At 44.1% G+C, this 14,351-nt stretch overlaps 1 protein-coding gene across 2 annotated transcripts in view; it reads right to left on the minus strand.

Moving 5' to 3' along the window:
- Positions 1-14,351, minus strand: part of gnav1 (guanine nucleotide binding protein (G protein) alpha v1) — a 48,189-nt gene that overhangs the window by 3,544 nt on the left and 30,294 nt on the right. For both annotated transcript variants that reach the window (XR_016485681.1, XM_090195346.1), the window contains exons 6-7: positions 5,130-5,259; positions 4,916-4,987 (exon numbers count right to left, since the gene is read on the minus strand). Coding sequence is in view for 1 of the 2 variants with exons in the window: in XM_090195346.1 (XP_090051472.1) it covers positions 4,916-4,987; positions 5,130-5,259 (202 nt within the window). In the remaining variant the exon portion in view is untranslated. The remainder of the gene's footprint in view (positions 1-4,915; positions 4,988-5,129; positions 5,260-14,351) is intronic.

Genomic DNA, 14,351 nt, shown 5'->3' on the forward strand with positions numbered 1-14,351 from the left:
CCCCATGGACTCTCTATGCGTAACAGTGAGTGTGTAGTGTGTGTAGCGTGTGTGTGTAGCGTGTGTGTGTGTGTGTGTAGCGTGTGTAGTGTGTGTAGTGTGTGTGTGTAGTGTGTGTAGCGTGTGTGTGTGTGTAGTGTGTGTAGCGTGTGTAGCGTGTGTGTGTGTAGCGTGTGTGTGTGTGTGTGTGTAGCGTGTGTATGTGTGTGTGTGTGTGTGTGTATAGTGTGTGTGTGTGTAGCGTGTGTGTGTGTGTGTAGCGTGTGTGTGTAGCGTGTGTGTGTGTGTAGTGTGTGTGTGTGTAGCGTGTGTGTGTGTGTAGCGTGTGTGTGTGTGTGTGTGTAGCGTGTGTGTGTGTGTAGCGTGTGTGTGTAGCGTCTTCTCCATCCTGTCCATTAGCAAAAGGACAACTAGAGGACAACCATGTCAACCAAACCCTGTTTAGACTTGGCCAAGTAGCTGTAACTATCAATGGAAGAGTTTCTGTACGGATGGGACTTTTCTAGCCATAATAAAATAAAATAAATCATGGCAAAATCTGTGCACTACAACATTTGAACAGATAAATAAATGAACTTTGCATGCTAGGCTAGTTTGGCATATTTTCTTCACGCCCAGCCTGCTGGTCACATGATCTCTTACCAAACACCATTCTGTCAGACGTCTGACATCGTTGACGGTCCATCTGTTCTCTCTCATTCACTCCTGTGTATTCTAATTACAGCGTGTACAAGGTTGTTTACAAACTGGGGGGGAAAAAAATGTGCTTTTCATTTGAATTGGGCTTTAGACTAGGGCCTTACCATTGAGGTACCCCGTTATAGAGACTGTCTGTTACCACTGAGGTACCCCGTTATAGAGACTGTCTGTTACCACTGAGGTACCCCGTTATAGAGACTGTCTGTTACCATTGAGGTACTACAGTATAGAGACTCTCTCTTACCATTGAGGTACTACAGTATATACACTGTCTCTTACCATTGAGGTACTACAGTATATAGACTGTCTCTTACCATTGAGGTACTACAGTATATAGACGGTCTCTTACCATTGAGGTACTACAGTATAGAGACTGTGTTACCATTGAGGTACTACAGTATATAGACGGTCTCTTACCATTGAGGTACTACAGTATAGAGACTGTGTTACCATTGAGGTACTACAGTATAGAGACGGTCTCTTACCATTAAGGTACTACAGTATATAGACGGTCTCTTACCATTGAGGTACTACAGTATATAGACGGTCTCTTACCATTGAGGTACTACAGTATATACACTGTCTCTTACCATTGAGGTACTACAGTATATAGACGGTCTCTTACCATTGAGGTACTACAGTATAGAGACTGTGTTACCATTAAGGTACTACAGTATATAGACGGTCTCTTACCATTGAGGTACTACAGTATAGAGACTGTGTTACCATTGAGGTACTACAGTATATAGACGGTCTCTTACCATTAAGGTACTACAGTATATAGACGGTCTCTTACCATTGAGGTACTGCAGTATAGAGACGGTCTCTTACCATTGAGGTACTACAGTATAGAGACTGTCTCTTACCACTGAGGTCCTACAGTATCTAGACTCTCTCTTACCATTGAGGTCCTACAGTATAGACGGTCTCTTACCACTGAGGTCCTACAGTATCTAGACTCTCTCTTACCATTGAGGTACTGCAGTATAGAGACGGTCTCTTACCATTGAGGTACTACAGTATAGAGACTGTCTCTTACCATTGAGGTCCTACAGTATCTAGACTGTCTCTTACCATTGAGGTACTACAGTATATAGACGGTCTCTTACCATTGAGGTACTACAGTATATAGACGGTCTCTTACCATTGAGGTACTACAGTATATAGACGGTCTCTTACCATTGAGGTACTACAGTATATAGACTGTCTCTTACCATTGAGGTACTACAGTATATAGACGGTCTCTTACCATTGAGGTACTACAGTATAGAGACGGTCTCTTACCATTGAGGTCCTACAGTATAGAGACGGTCTCTTACCATTGAGGTACTACAGTATATAGACGGTCTCTTACCATTGAGGTACTACAGTATATAGACGGTCTCTTACCATTGAGGTACTACAGTATATAGACGGTCTCTTACCATTGAGGTACTACAGTATAGAGACGGTCTCTTACCATTGAGGTCCTACAGTATAGAGACTGTCTGTTACCACTGAGGTACTACAGTATAGAGACAGTCTCTTACCATTGAGGTCCTACAGTATATAGACGGTCTCTTACCATTGAGGTCCTACAGTATAGAGACTGTCTCTTACCATTGAGGTCCTACAGTATAGAGACTGTCTCTTACCATTGAGGTACTACAGTATAGAGACGGTCTCTTACCATTGAGGTACTACAGTATAGAGACTGTGTTACCATTGAGGTCCTACAGTATAGAGACGGTCTCTTACCATTGAGGTCCTACAGTATAGAGACTGTCTCTTACCATTGAGGTACTACAGTATAGAGACGGTCTCTTACCATTGAGGTCCTACAGTATAGAGACTGTCTCTTACCATTGAGGTACTACAGTATAGAGACGGTCTCTTACCATTGAGGTCCTACAGTATAGAGACTGTCTCTTACCATTGAGGTACTACAGTATATAGACGGTCTCTTACCATTGAGGTACTACAGTATATAGACGGTCTCTTACCATTGAGGTACTACAGTATATAGACGGTCTCTTACCATTGAGGTACTACAGTATAGAGACGGTCTCTTACCATTGAGGTCCTACAGTATAGAGACTGTCTGTTACCACTGAGGTACTACAGTATAGAGACAGTCTCTTACCATTGAGGTCCTACAGTATATAGACGGTCTCTTACCATTGAGGTACTACAGTATATAGACGGTCTCTTACCATTGAGGTACTACAGTATATAGACGGTCTCTTACCATTGAGGTACTACAGTATAGAGACGGTCTCTTACCATTGAGGTCCTACAGTATAGAGACTGTCTCTTACCATTGAGGTACTACAGTATAGAGACGGTCTCTTACCATTGAGGTACTACAGTATAGAGACTGTGTTACCATTGAGGTCCTACAGTATAGAGACGGTCTCTTACCATTGAGGTCCTACAGTATAGAGACTGTCTCTTACCATTGAGGTACTACAGTATAGAGACGGTCTCTTACCATTGAGGTCCTACAGTATAGAGACTGTCTCTTACCATTGAGGTACTACAGTATAGAGACGGTCTCTTACCATTGAGGTCCTACAGTATAGAGACTGTCTCTTACCATTGAGGTACTACAGTATAGAGACGGTCTCTTACCATTGAGGTACTACAGTATAGAGACTGTGTTACCATTGAGGTACTACAGTATAGAGACGGTCTCTTACCATTGAGGTACTACAGTATCTAGACGGTCTCTTACCATTGAGGTACTACAGTATAGAGACGGTCTCTTACCATTGAGGTCCTACAGTATAGAGACTGTCTCTTACCATTGAGGTACTACAGTATAGAGACGGTCTCTTACCATTGAGGTCCTACAGTATAGAGACTGTCTCTTACCATTGAGGTACTACAGTATAGAGACGGTCTCTTACCATTGAGGTACTACAGTATAGAGACTGTGTTACCATTGAGGTACTACAGTATAGAGACGGTCTCTTACCATTGAGGTCCTACAGTATAGAGACGGTCTCTTACCATTGAGGTCCTACAGTATAGAGACGGTCTCTTACCATTGAGGTACTACAGTATAGAGACGGTCTCTTACCATTGAGGTACTACAGTATAGAGACGGTCTCTTACCATTGAGGTACTACAGTATAGAGACGGTCTATTACCATTGAGGTACTACAGTATAGAGACGGTCTCTTACCATTGAGGTACTACAGTATAGAGACGGTCTATTACCATTGAGGTACTACAGTATAGAGACGGTCTATTACCATTGAGGTACTACAGTATAGAGACGGTCTCTTACCATTGAGGTACTACAGTATAGAGACGGTCTCTTACCATTGAGGTACTACAGTATAGAGACGGTCTATTACCATTGAGGTACTACAGTATAGAGACGGTCTCTTACCATTGAGGTACTACAGTATAGAGACGGTCTATTACCATTGAGGTACTACAGTATAGAGACGATCTATTACCATTGAGGTACTACAGTATAGAGACGGTCTCTTACCATTGAGGTACTACAGTATAGAGACGGTCTCTTACCATTGAGGTCCTACAGTATAGAGACTGTCTCTTACCATTGAGGTACTACAGTATAGAGACGGTCTATTACCATTGAGGTACTACAGTATAGAGACGGTCTATTACCATTGAGGTACTACAGTATAGAGACGGTCTATTACCATTGAGGTCCTACAGTATAGAGACGGTCTCTTACCATTGAGGTACTACAGTATAGAGACTGTCTCTTACCATTGAGGTACTACAGTATAGAGACGGTCTCTTACCATTGAGGTACTACAGTATATAGACGGTCTATTACCATTGAGGTCCTACAGTATATAGACGGTCTCTTACCATTGAGGTCCTACAGTATAGAGACGGTCTCTTACCATTGAGGTACTACAGTATAGAGACGGTCTCTTACCATTGAGGTACTACAGTATAGAGACGGTCTCTTACCATTGAGGTACTACAGTATAGAGACGGTCTCTTACCATTGAGGTACTACAGTATAGAGACGGTCTATTACCATTGAGGTACTACAGTATAGAGACGGTCTCTTACCATTGAGGTCCTACAGTATAGAGACGGTCTCTTACCATTGAGGTACTACAGTATAGAGACTGTCTCTTACCACTGAGGTCCTACAGTATATAGACGGTCTCTTACCATTGAGGTCCTACAGTATAGAGACGGTCTCTTACCATTGAGGTCCTACAGTATAGAGACGGTCTCTTACCATTGAGGTACTCTTGAAGAAGATGTTGTTGCAGATGGAAGAGAAGAGTTTCAGACTCTCCTGTAGGCGGTTCTGAAAGAGGGGAAATCATTAGATGTAACATTAGTAAAACAGGCGTCTGTCACGTCAGACCATGTGTAGTAATATTGTCACAGTGTTCATCAGGGAAATGACAGGTAAAGATGTCGGGGTAACAATAGAGAGGGTGTCTCACCATACATGGGTCCTCTACTAGAGTCATGTCGTATCCACTGAGAGAAACAACAAATACCACGGCCCGGACGTCCTCGAAACAACCAATCCACTTCCTCCTCTCGGTCCTCTGACCCCCCACATCATACATCCTGGAGAGGGGGAAGGGGGAGAGAATTATTTTGTATAAATATATGATTTTTTTAATGAGCGAGTGAGAAATGTGTACATTAGATGGAACACATCAGACTCATTGATTATGTGGAGTAGTGAACTTGGGCAGCCAGTGAGACAGGTTATTAGTGTGGTCGTGGTTTGGCCAATGTGTTTAGAGTGTTTTAGATCCATGTGATAATGACAGTTAGCTGTCAGCAGGAGGTTCACAGCATAGGTTCAAATAGGACACCTGCTACTATTTAGATTGTGTGTGTGTGTGTGTGTTTATCAATTAGCTAAAAGACAATTAGTAAGTTAATTAATTTACTCAGATTGAGGGAACCGTCGGTTGGGTCCTTCAGGAACACCTGGGTCCTCCGTGAAGCCCCTCGAGGTCCACACAGAGCTTGCGTCCCAATTGGCACACTATTCCCGATTCAGAGCAGTCTTTTTGATCAGGGCCCACGGGGCTCTGGTTGAAGTAGTGCACTACATGGGGAATAGAGTGTCATTTGGGACACGGGCCAGAGGGCTTAGAATAAGCCAGAGATGATGGAGACCTCTGTAGTATTTTAGCGTAAGCCAACGTCATTAAAACAAAAAGGGATCTCATTTGGGATTTAGTGATGCCAGTCTCTTTTCTCCTCCCCTCCTAAAAGGTCCGGGGGCGAACGGTTGAACACCGTCACACTCTGCGGCAATGAATACCGTTTTTTTTTTAAATCACTTTTTACTCGCAATAAACCATAACAATTATTAATTTGCAATTAACTTGATATGCTACAGTCCATGTTGAGTATTGGTGAGTTTGTCTCTGCTCTCTGAAGATTCTACACTAAAACTGGTGCTGGCTAATATGGTGTGAAATCAGCTGATAATCAGATAAATTGACACGCTGTACCAAAATGAACAAATGGCAAGGGTTAACGCAATGGCGCATTAGAGGATGCATTCAGAGTACAATTTACAAAACATCACATACTAAAACGGTTTGTTTTTCGCATACTATTTATTTGGGGTTATTATTCGTACACAACCTTGTCTAGCAGCTCCATCTGTTCAGCTAGTGTTATCACAGTGTTCGGTGTGTGTGTAGTATATCATATCATCCAGACACATCTATAACATCTGTTCAGCTAGTGTTATCACAGTGTTCGGTGTGTGTGCAGTATATCATATCATCCAGACACATCTATAACATCTGTTCAGCTAGTGTTATCACTGTGTTCGGTGTGTGTGTGTAGTATATCATATCATCCAGACACATCTGTAACATCTGTTCAGCTAGTGTTATCACTGTGTTCGGTGTGTGTGTAGTATATCATATCATATCATCCAGCCACATCTATATCATCTGTTCAGCTAGTGTTATCACAGTGTTCGGTGTGTGTGTAGTATATCATATCATCCAGACACATCTATAACATCTGTTCAGCTAGTGTTATCACAGTGTTCGGTGTGTGTAGTATATCATATCATCCAGACACATCTATAACATCTGTTCAGCTAGTGTTATCACTGTGTTCGGTGTGTGTGTAGTATATCATATCATATCATCCAGCCACATCTATATCATCTGTTCAGCTAGTGTTATCACAGTGTTCGGTGTGTGTGTAGTATATCATATCATATCATCCAGCCACATCTATATCATCTGTTCAGCTAGTGTTATCACTGTGTTCGGTGTGTGTAGTATATCATATCATCCAGACACATCTATAACATCTGTTCAGCTAGTGTTATCACAGTGTTCGGTGTGTGTAGTATATCATATCATCCAGACACATCTATAACATCTGTTCAGCTAGTGTTATCACTGTGTTCGGTGTGTGTGTAGTATATCATATCATCCAGACACATCTATAACATCTGTTCAGCTAGTGTTATCACTGTGTTCGGTGTGTGTGTAGTATATCATATCATCCAGACACATCTATAACATCTGTTCAGCTAGTGTTATCCCAGTGTTCGGTGTGTGTGCAGTATATCATATCATCCAGCCACATCTATATCATTTGAGCAGCAGATCATCTGGTCTGTAGCTAATTGGACTTAATAGTTTATTTCTCTTGATGTGTTTTGAGGGTTTTATCTGAGGTAAATAAGTCCAAGGCAATAGACAGAGACAGTGAGATGCATTCTACATCCCAAATGACACCCCTAATTCCTATATAGTGCACTACATTTGACCAGAGGCAATAGGGCCCCGTGTTTGGAATGCCAATAGGGCCCCGTGTTTGGAATGCCAATAGGGCCCCGTGTTTGGAATGCCAATCGGGCCCCGTGTTTGGAATGCCAATCGGGCCCCGTGTTTGGAATGCCAATAGGGCCCCGTGTATGGAATGCCAATAAAAAAAAACGAATTTCAACCACAACTCAAAATCACAAAATGAACTAATGATGCTAGCCAATACCCTCTTTACTCTTTCCCCTCCCCAAGCCCCACCCTCTTTTCTCTTTCCCCTCCCATAGCCCCACCCCATTTTCTCTTTCCCCTCCCATAGCCCCACCCCATTTTCTCTTTCCCCTCCCCAAGCCCCACCCTCTTTTCTCTTTCCCCTCCCATAGCCCCACCCCATTTTCTCTTTCCCCTCCCCCAGCCCCACCCTCTGTTCTTTCCCCTCCCCCAGCCCCTCCCTCTGTTCTCTTTCCCCTCCCCCAGCCCCTCCCTCTGTTCTCTTTCCCCTCCCCCACCCTCTTTTCTCTTTCCCCCAGCCCCACCCTCTTTTCTCTTTCCCCCAGCCCCACCCTCTTTTCTCTTTCCCCCAGCCCCACCCTCTTTTCTCTTTCCCCCAGCCCCACCCTCTTTTCTCTTTCCCCCAGGCCTACCCTCTTTTCTCTTCCTCCCCTCTTTTCTCTTTCCCCTCCCCCAGCCCCACCCTCCTCTTTCCCCTCCCCCAGCCCCACCCTCTTCTCCTCCCCCACCCTCTTTTCTCTTTCCCCCAGCCCCACCCTCTTTTCTCTTTTCCCCCGGCCCCACCCTCTTTTCTCTTTCCCCCAGTCCTACCCTCTTTTCTCTTCCTCCCCTCTTTTCCCTTTCCCCTCCCCCAGACCCACCCTCTTCTCCTCCCCCAGACCCACCCTCTTCTCTTCCCCTCCCCCAGCCCCACTTAACTTGTAAATTCATTGGTCATTCATCAGTGTCGGTTAATTATCTGATGCTCTGATGAAGACAAGGTGAAATGGAGAGAGGCCGCGTCCCCATAGCACCCTATTCCCTATATAGTACACTACTTTTCACCAAAGCCCTATGGGACCTGAATAGGGTGCCACTTGGGATGGTGTCTCATCTCTCTAGAGGCGGAATGAGGGGGTCACAGGTCAATGGTAAGCAGGCTGTGTGTGTGTATGCACTAAACTGTCCCGTGACATCTGGGCGGCGAGGGCTGGTAGACGGAGGAGACGATGTGATTGGAGGATTAAACAAGTGTTCCATTCGTTCTTTCATTACATAGTTAATTAGGGGTTAGCTAACGAACTGCGACCTACGTTGACCTTGACTGAAGAAGAGTGTGTGTGTGTGTGTGTGTGTGTGTGTGAGGTTCAGGAATACATCTCTCCATCCCCATCTTTCTCTGGGTCCCTCACCACATACTTTAGACAGAATGAAAGAGAGAATAGAGAATGCAGATATTATAATGAAGCCTCCCTCTCCTCCTTTTACCTGATCAGGTATTACAGCTCCGCCCACAACGCAAACACACGGTCAACAACTATGGGTCATAAAAAGCCTGTGAAAGCCTGTGTCTTTTCGAAAGAGAGGCAGACAATGGGTGACAACGAAGGCCTTACACACCCATTCATCCACTGGTCCTTTTAGTGCTCTACCATTTAACCTGCCCCCGCAGTGCCCCCGCAGTGCCCCGCAGTGCCCCCGCAGTGGCTGTGGGATTTAGCAGTAGTCAACGTGACAGAAAAACAACAAAAGCAAAGCGTGAGGAGGAGGAGAGAGACCAGAAAGGAGGAAAACGAGAAAGACCGAGAGAGAGACCAAGAGAGAGACCAAACAGAAACCACTTCCTGTCAGCCAGCAATAATTCAAAATACTTTTATTTGACATCTAGATGACGCACACACACCTATGGGGCTGAAACGTAGACTACTACAGGGGCCGTATGTATCGAGACGTCTACAGACGGTCGAACATTTCAAAGCACAACACACCCTATATAAAGATCAGGATGAGCCTCTGCCCAGAGACGTGGTGCAACATGCCTGGCCCAATGTTTACGTTTCAATTATTCAAATAATGAACATTTGGCGTGATTCATAATTTATTATGTGTTTGAAAACATAAATTGAAGTGAAATTGGGTGTGAAATACACACAGGAAAAGTCTCATCTCATAAATGTTACAAGATATTCCAGAGAACTGTCATATGTTTTTTTTCTGTCTCTCCTCTCCTCTCCTCTCCTCTCCTCTCCTCTCCTCTCCTCTCCTCTCCTCTCCTCTCTCAGTAAGTGTGTATAACAGATACCTCCACTTCAGTATCTATCTTGTTTAGACAAAGGTGAAATGGACAAAAAAAATCATTTTCTTTGGAGAGATTTGACCTTTCCACGTCTGTCCGTCCGTGTTGTGTTGTGTTGTGCTGAGGGTTATTGTCTTTGAGGAAATTGAAAATGGGGGACTCGGTCCCCGTACCCCCATCCACAGAGATTTACGACTAGAGTGGGGTGTGTGTGTGAGAGAGTGTGTGTGTGTGTGTGTTTTATGTGATGGGTAATTTTTGTCAATAAAAGCATCTATAGTGCAGTTTGATTGACAGCTTTCAATTTCATGTGTCCATGACCCTACATGCTGATTGTATGTGCGTGTGGTGTGGTGTTGATTCAGGTAAACCAAATCAACTATTGTATTGCTCCTAGACAGAGGCCATCACACAGATATTCTGCCAATTTGTGAAGCGCACACACACACACACACACAGGTAAAAGGGTCTGTGTCATATTGACATGCAGTTCCCACAATGCAGTGTGACAATGTTTAGATGCAAAACAAAGGCACCTTATGAAAAGCCTCTCGCCACAGCCCAGGTAATATGGTTTATCCTTTTAAATACAGAGGTAATATTGTTACGTTTTCATAATTCATATGAAATGCAGAGGTAATATTGTTAGTTATTATAATTCATAGGAAGTGAATTTTACAGAGCAGGTGTAGGAGACTGGAGTGTGGGTTACATCCCAAATGACACCCTATTCCCTATAGGGTACACTACTCTGGTCTAAAGTAGTGTATTATTTAGAGAATAGAGTCCCACTTGGGATACAGATTGTGTTTGGAACAGTTGTTTAGAGAGCGAGAGAGAGAGAGGAGCTCCATTGGAACAGTTGTTTAGAGAGAGAGAGAGAGAGAGAGAGAGAGAGAGAGAGGAGCTCCATTGGAACAGTTGTTTAGAGAGAGAGAGGAGAGCTCCATTGGAACAGTTGTTTAGAGAAAGAGAGGAGCTCCATTGGAACAGTTGTTGAGAGAGAGAGAGAGAGGAGCTCCATTGGAACAGTTGTTTAGAGAGAGAGAGGAGCTCCATTGAAACAGTTGTTTAGAGAGAGAGAGGAGCTCCATTGAAACAGTTGTTTAGAGAGAGAGAGGAGCTCCATTGAAACAGTTGTTTAGAGAGAGAGAGGAGCTCCATTGGAACAGTTGTTTAGAGAGAGGAGCTCCATTGGAACAGTTGTTTAGAGAGAGAGGAGCTCCATCGGAACAGTTGTTTAGAGAGAGAGAGGAGCTCCATTGAAACAGTTGTTTAGAGAGAGAGAGGAGCTCCATTGAAACAGTTGTTTAGAGAGAGAGAGGAGCTCCATTGAAACAGTTGTTTAGAGAGAGAGAGGAGCTCCATTGGAACAGTTGTTTAGAGAGAGGAGCTCCATTGGAACAGTTGTTTAGAGAGAGAGGAGCTCCATCGGAACAGTTGTTTAGAGAGAGAGAGGAGCTCCATTGAAACAGTTGTTTAGAGAGAGAGAGGAGCTCCATTGAAACAGTTGTTTCGAGAGAGAGAGGAGCTCCATTGAAACAGTTGTTTAGAGAGAGAGAGGAGCTCCATTGGAACAGTTGTTTAGAGAGAGAGGAGCTCCATTGGAACAGTTGTTTAGAGAGAGAGAGGAGCTCCATTGGAACAGTTGTTAAGAGAGAGAGAGAGGAGCTCCATTGGAACAGTTGTTTAGAGAGAGAGAGAGAGAGAGAGAGGAGCTCCATTGGAACAGTTGTTTAGAGAGAGAGAGGAGCTCCATTGAAACAGTTGTTTAGAGAGAGAGAGGAGCTCCATTGGAACAGTTGTTTAGAGAGAGGAGCTCCATTGGAACAGTTGTTTAGAGAGAGAGGAGCTCCATCGGAACAGTTGTTTAGAGAGAGAGAGGAGCTCCATTGAAACAGTTGTTTAGAGAGAGAGAGGAGCTCCATTGAAACAGTTGTTTAGAGAGAGAGAGGAGCTCCATTGAAACAGTTGTTTAGAGAGAGAGAGGAGCTCCATTGGAACAGTTGTTTAGAGAGAGAGGAGCTCCATTGGAACAGTTGTTTAGAGAGAGAGAGAGAGGAGCTCCATTGGAACAGTTGTTAAGAGAGAGAGAGAGGAGCTCCATTGGAACAGTTGTTTAGAGAGAGAGAGAGAGAGAGAGAGGAGCTCCATTGGAACAGTTGTTTAGAGAGAGAGAGAGGAGCTCCATTGGAACAGTTGTTTAGAGAAAGAGGAGCTCCATTGGAACAGTTGTTTAGAGAGAGAGGAGCTCCATTGGAACAGTTGTTTAGAGAGAGAGAGAGAGGAGCTCCATTGGAACAGTTGTTTAGAGAGAGAGAGAGAGGAGCTCCATTGGAACAGTTGTTTAGAGAGAGAGGAGCTCCATTTTAAACAGTTGTTTAGAGAGAGAGGAGCTCCATTGGAACAGTTGTTTAGAGAGAGAGAGAGAGGAGCTCCATTGGAACAGTTGTTTAGAGAGAGAGAGGAGCTCCATTGGAACAGTTGTTTAGAGAGAGAGGAGCTCCATTGGAACAGTTGTTTAGAGAGAGAGAGGAGCTCCATTGAAACAGTTGTTTAGAGAGAGAGAGGAGCTCCATTGGAACAGTTGTTTAGAGAGAGGAGCTCCATTGGAACAGTTGTTTAGAGAGAGAGGAGCTCCATTGGAACAGTTGTTTAGAGAGAGAGAGGAGCTCCATTGAAACAGTTGTTTAGAGAGAGAGAGGAGCTCCATTGGAACAGTTGTTTAGCGAGAGAGAGAGGAGCTCCAATGGAACAGTTGTTTAGAGAGAGAGAGAGAGGAGCTCCATTGGAACAGTTGTTTAGAGAGAGAGAGAGAGGAGGTCCATTAGAACAGTTGTTTAGAGAGAGAGGAGCTCCATTGGAACAGTTGTTTAGAGAGAGAGAGAGGAGCTCCATTGGAACAGTTGTTTAGAGAGAGAGAGAGAGGAGCTCCATTGGAACAGTTGTTAAGAGAGAGAGAGGAGCTCCATTGGAACAGTTGTTTAGAGAGAGAGAGAGAGAGAGAGAGGAGCTCCATTGGAACAGTTGTTTAGAGAGAGAGAGAGGAGCTCCATTGGAACAGTTGTTTAGAGAAAGAGGAGCTCCATTGGAACAGTTGTTTAGAGAGAGAGGAGCTCCATTGGAACAGTTGTTTAGAGAGAGAGAGAGAGGAGCTCCATTGGAACAGTTGTTTAGAGAGAGAGAGAGAGGAGCTCCATTGGAACAGTTGTTTAGAGAGAGAGGAGCTCCATTTTAAACAGTTGTTTAGAGAGAGAGGAGCTCCATTGGAACAGTTGTTTAGAGAGAGAGAGAGAGGAGCTCCATTGGAACAGTTGTTTAGAGAGAGAGAGGAGCTCCATTGGAACAGTTGTTTAGAGAGAGAGGAGCTCCATTGGAACAGTTGTTTAGAGAGAGAGAGGAGCTCCATTGAAACAGTTGTTTAGAGAGAGAGAGGAGCTCCATTGGAACAGTTGTTTAGAGAGAGGAGCTCCATTGGAACAGTTGTTTAGAGAGAGAGGAGCTCCATTGGAACAGTTGTTTAGAGAGAGAGAGGAGCTCCATTGAAACAGTTGTTTAGAGAGAGAGAGGAGCTCCATTGGAACAGTTGTTTAGCGAGAGAGAGAGGAGCTCCAATGGAACAGTTGTTTAGAGAGAGAGAGAGAGGAGCTCCATTGGAACAGTTGTTTAGAGAGAGAGAGAGAGGAGGTCCATTAGAACAGTTGTTTAGAGAGAGAGGAGCTCCATTGGAACAGTTGTTTAGAGAGAGAGAGAGGAGCTCCATTGGAACAGTTGTTTAGAGAGAGAGAGAGAGAGAGGAGCTCCATTGGAATAGTTGTTTAGAGAGAGAGAGGAGCTCTATTGGAACAGTTGTTTAGAGAGAGAGAGAGGAGCTCCATTGGAACAGTTGTTTAGAGAGAGAGAGAGAGGAGCTCCATTGGAACAGTTGTTTAGAGAGAGAGAGGAGCTCAATTGGAACAGTTGTTTAGAGAGAGAGGAGCTCCATTGGAACAGTTGTTTAGAGAGAGAGAGAGGAGCTCCATTGGAACAGTTGTTTAGAGAGAGAGAGAGAGGAGCTCCATTGGAACAGTTGTTTAGAGAGAGAGAGAGAGAGAGAGAGAGAGAGGAGCTCCATTGGAACAGTTGTTTAGAGAGAGAGAGAGGAGCTCCATTGGAACAGTTGTTTAGAGAGAGAGGCGCTCCATTGGAACAGTTGTTTAGAGAGAGAGGAGCTCCATTGGAACAGTTGTTTAGAGAGAGAGAGAGGAGCTCCATTGGAACAGTTGTTTTGTCTTACTGTTTTAATGGAAGCCGATAAAAATAAGTGGCAGTTTAACTCCATTTGTCTCCATTTGTCGCATCCCTGCTATGTTTGTTTGTATGTGTGCCCGGTTATCAGACTCTAGTCCACTGTGTGTTGATAAGGCCTGTTAGGGTATTGACATATTGACTTCCTGCTGACTCAATCACAGACCAATCAGATATAAGTTTGTCTGATTGGCACTAGCCAAATTGGCTGTTAGAGATAAAGTCTCCGTGACAAAATGAGGCTGTGTGAGATAACATGACATGGTCCCAAAGATGAAAAGATACCAGCACCTGTCACAGGTATTTTTGATCACTTTTAAGGTAAAACT

The sequence above is a fragment of the Oncorhynchus mykiss genome, chromosome 13 (assembly GCF_057628025.1).
Source record: "Oncorhynchus mykiss isolate SJ-2025 chromosome 13, ASM5762802v1, whole genome shotgun sequence".
Classification (NCBI taxonomy): domain Eukaryota; kingdom Metazoa; phylum Chordata; class Actinopteri; order Salmoniformes; family Salmonidae; genus Oncorhynchus; species Oncorhynchus mykiss.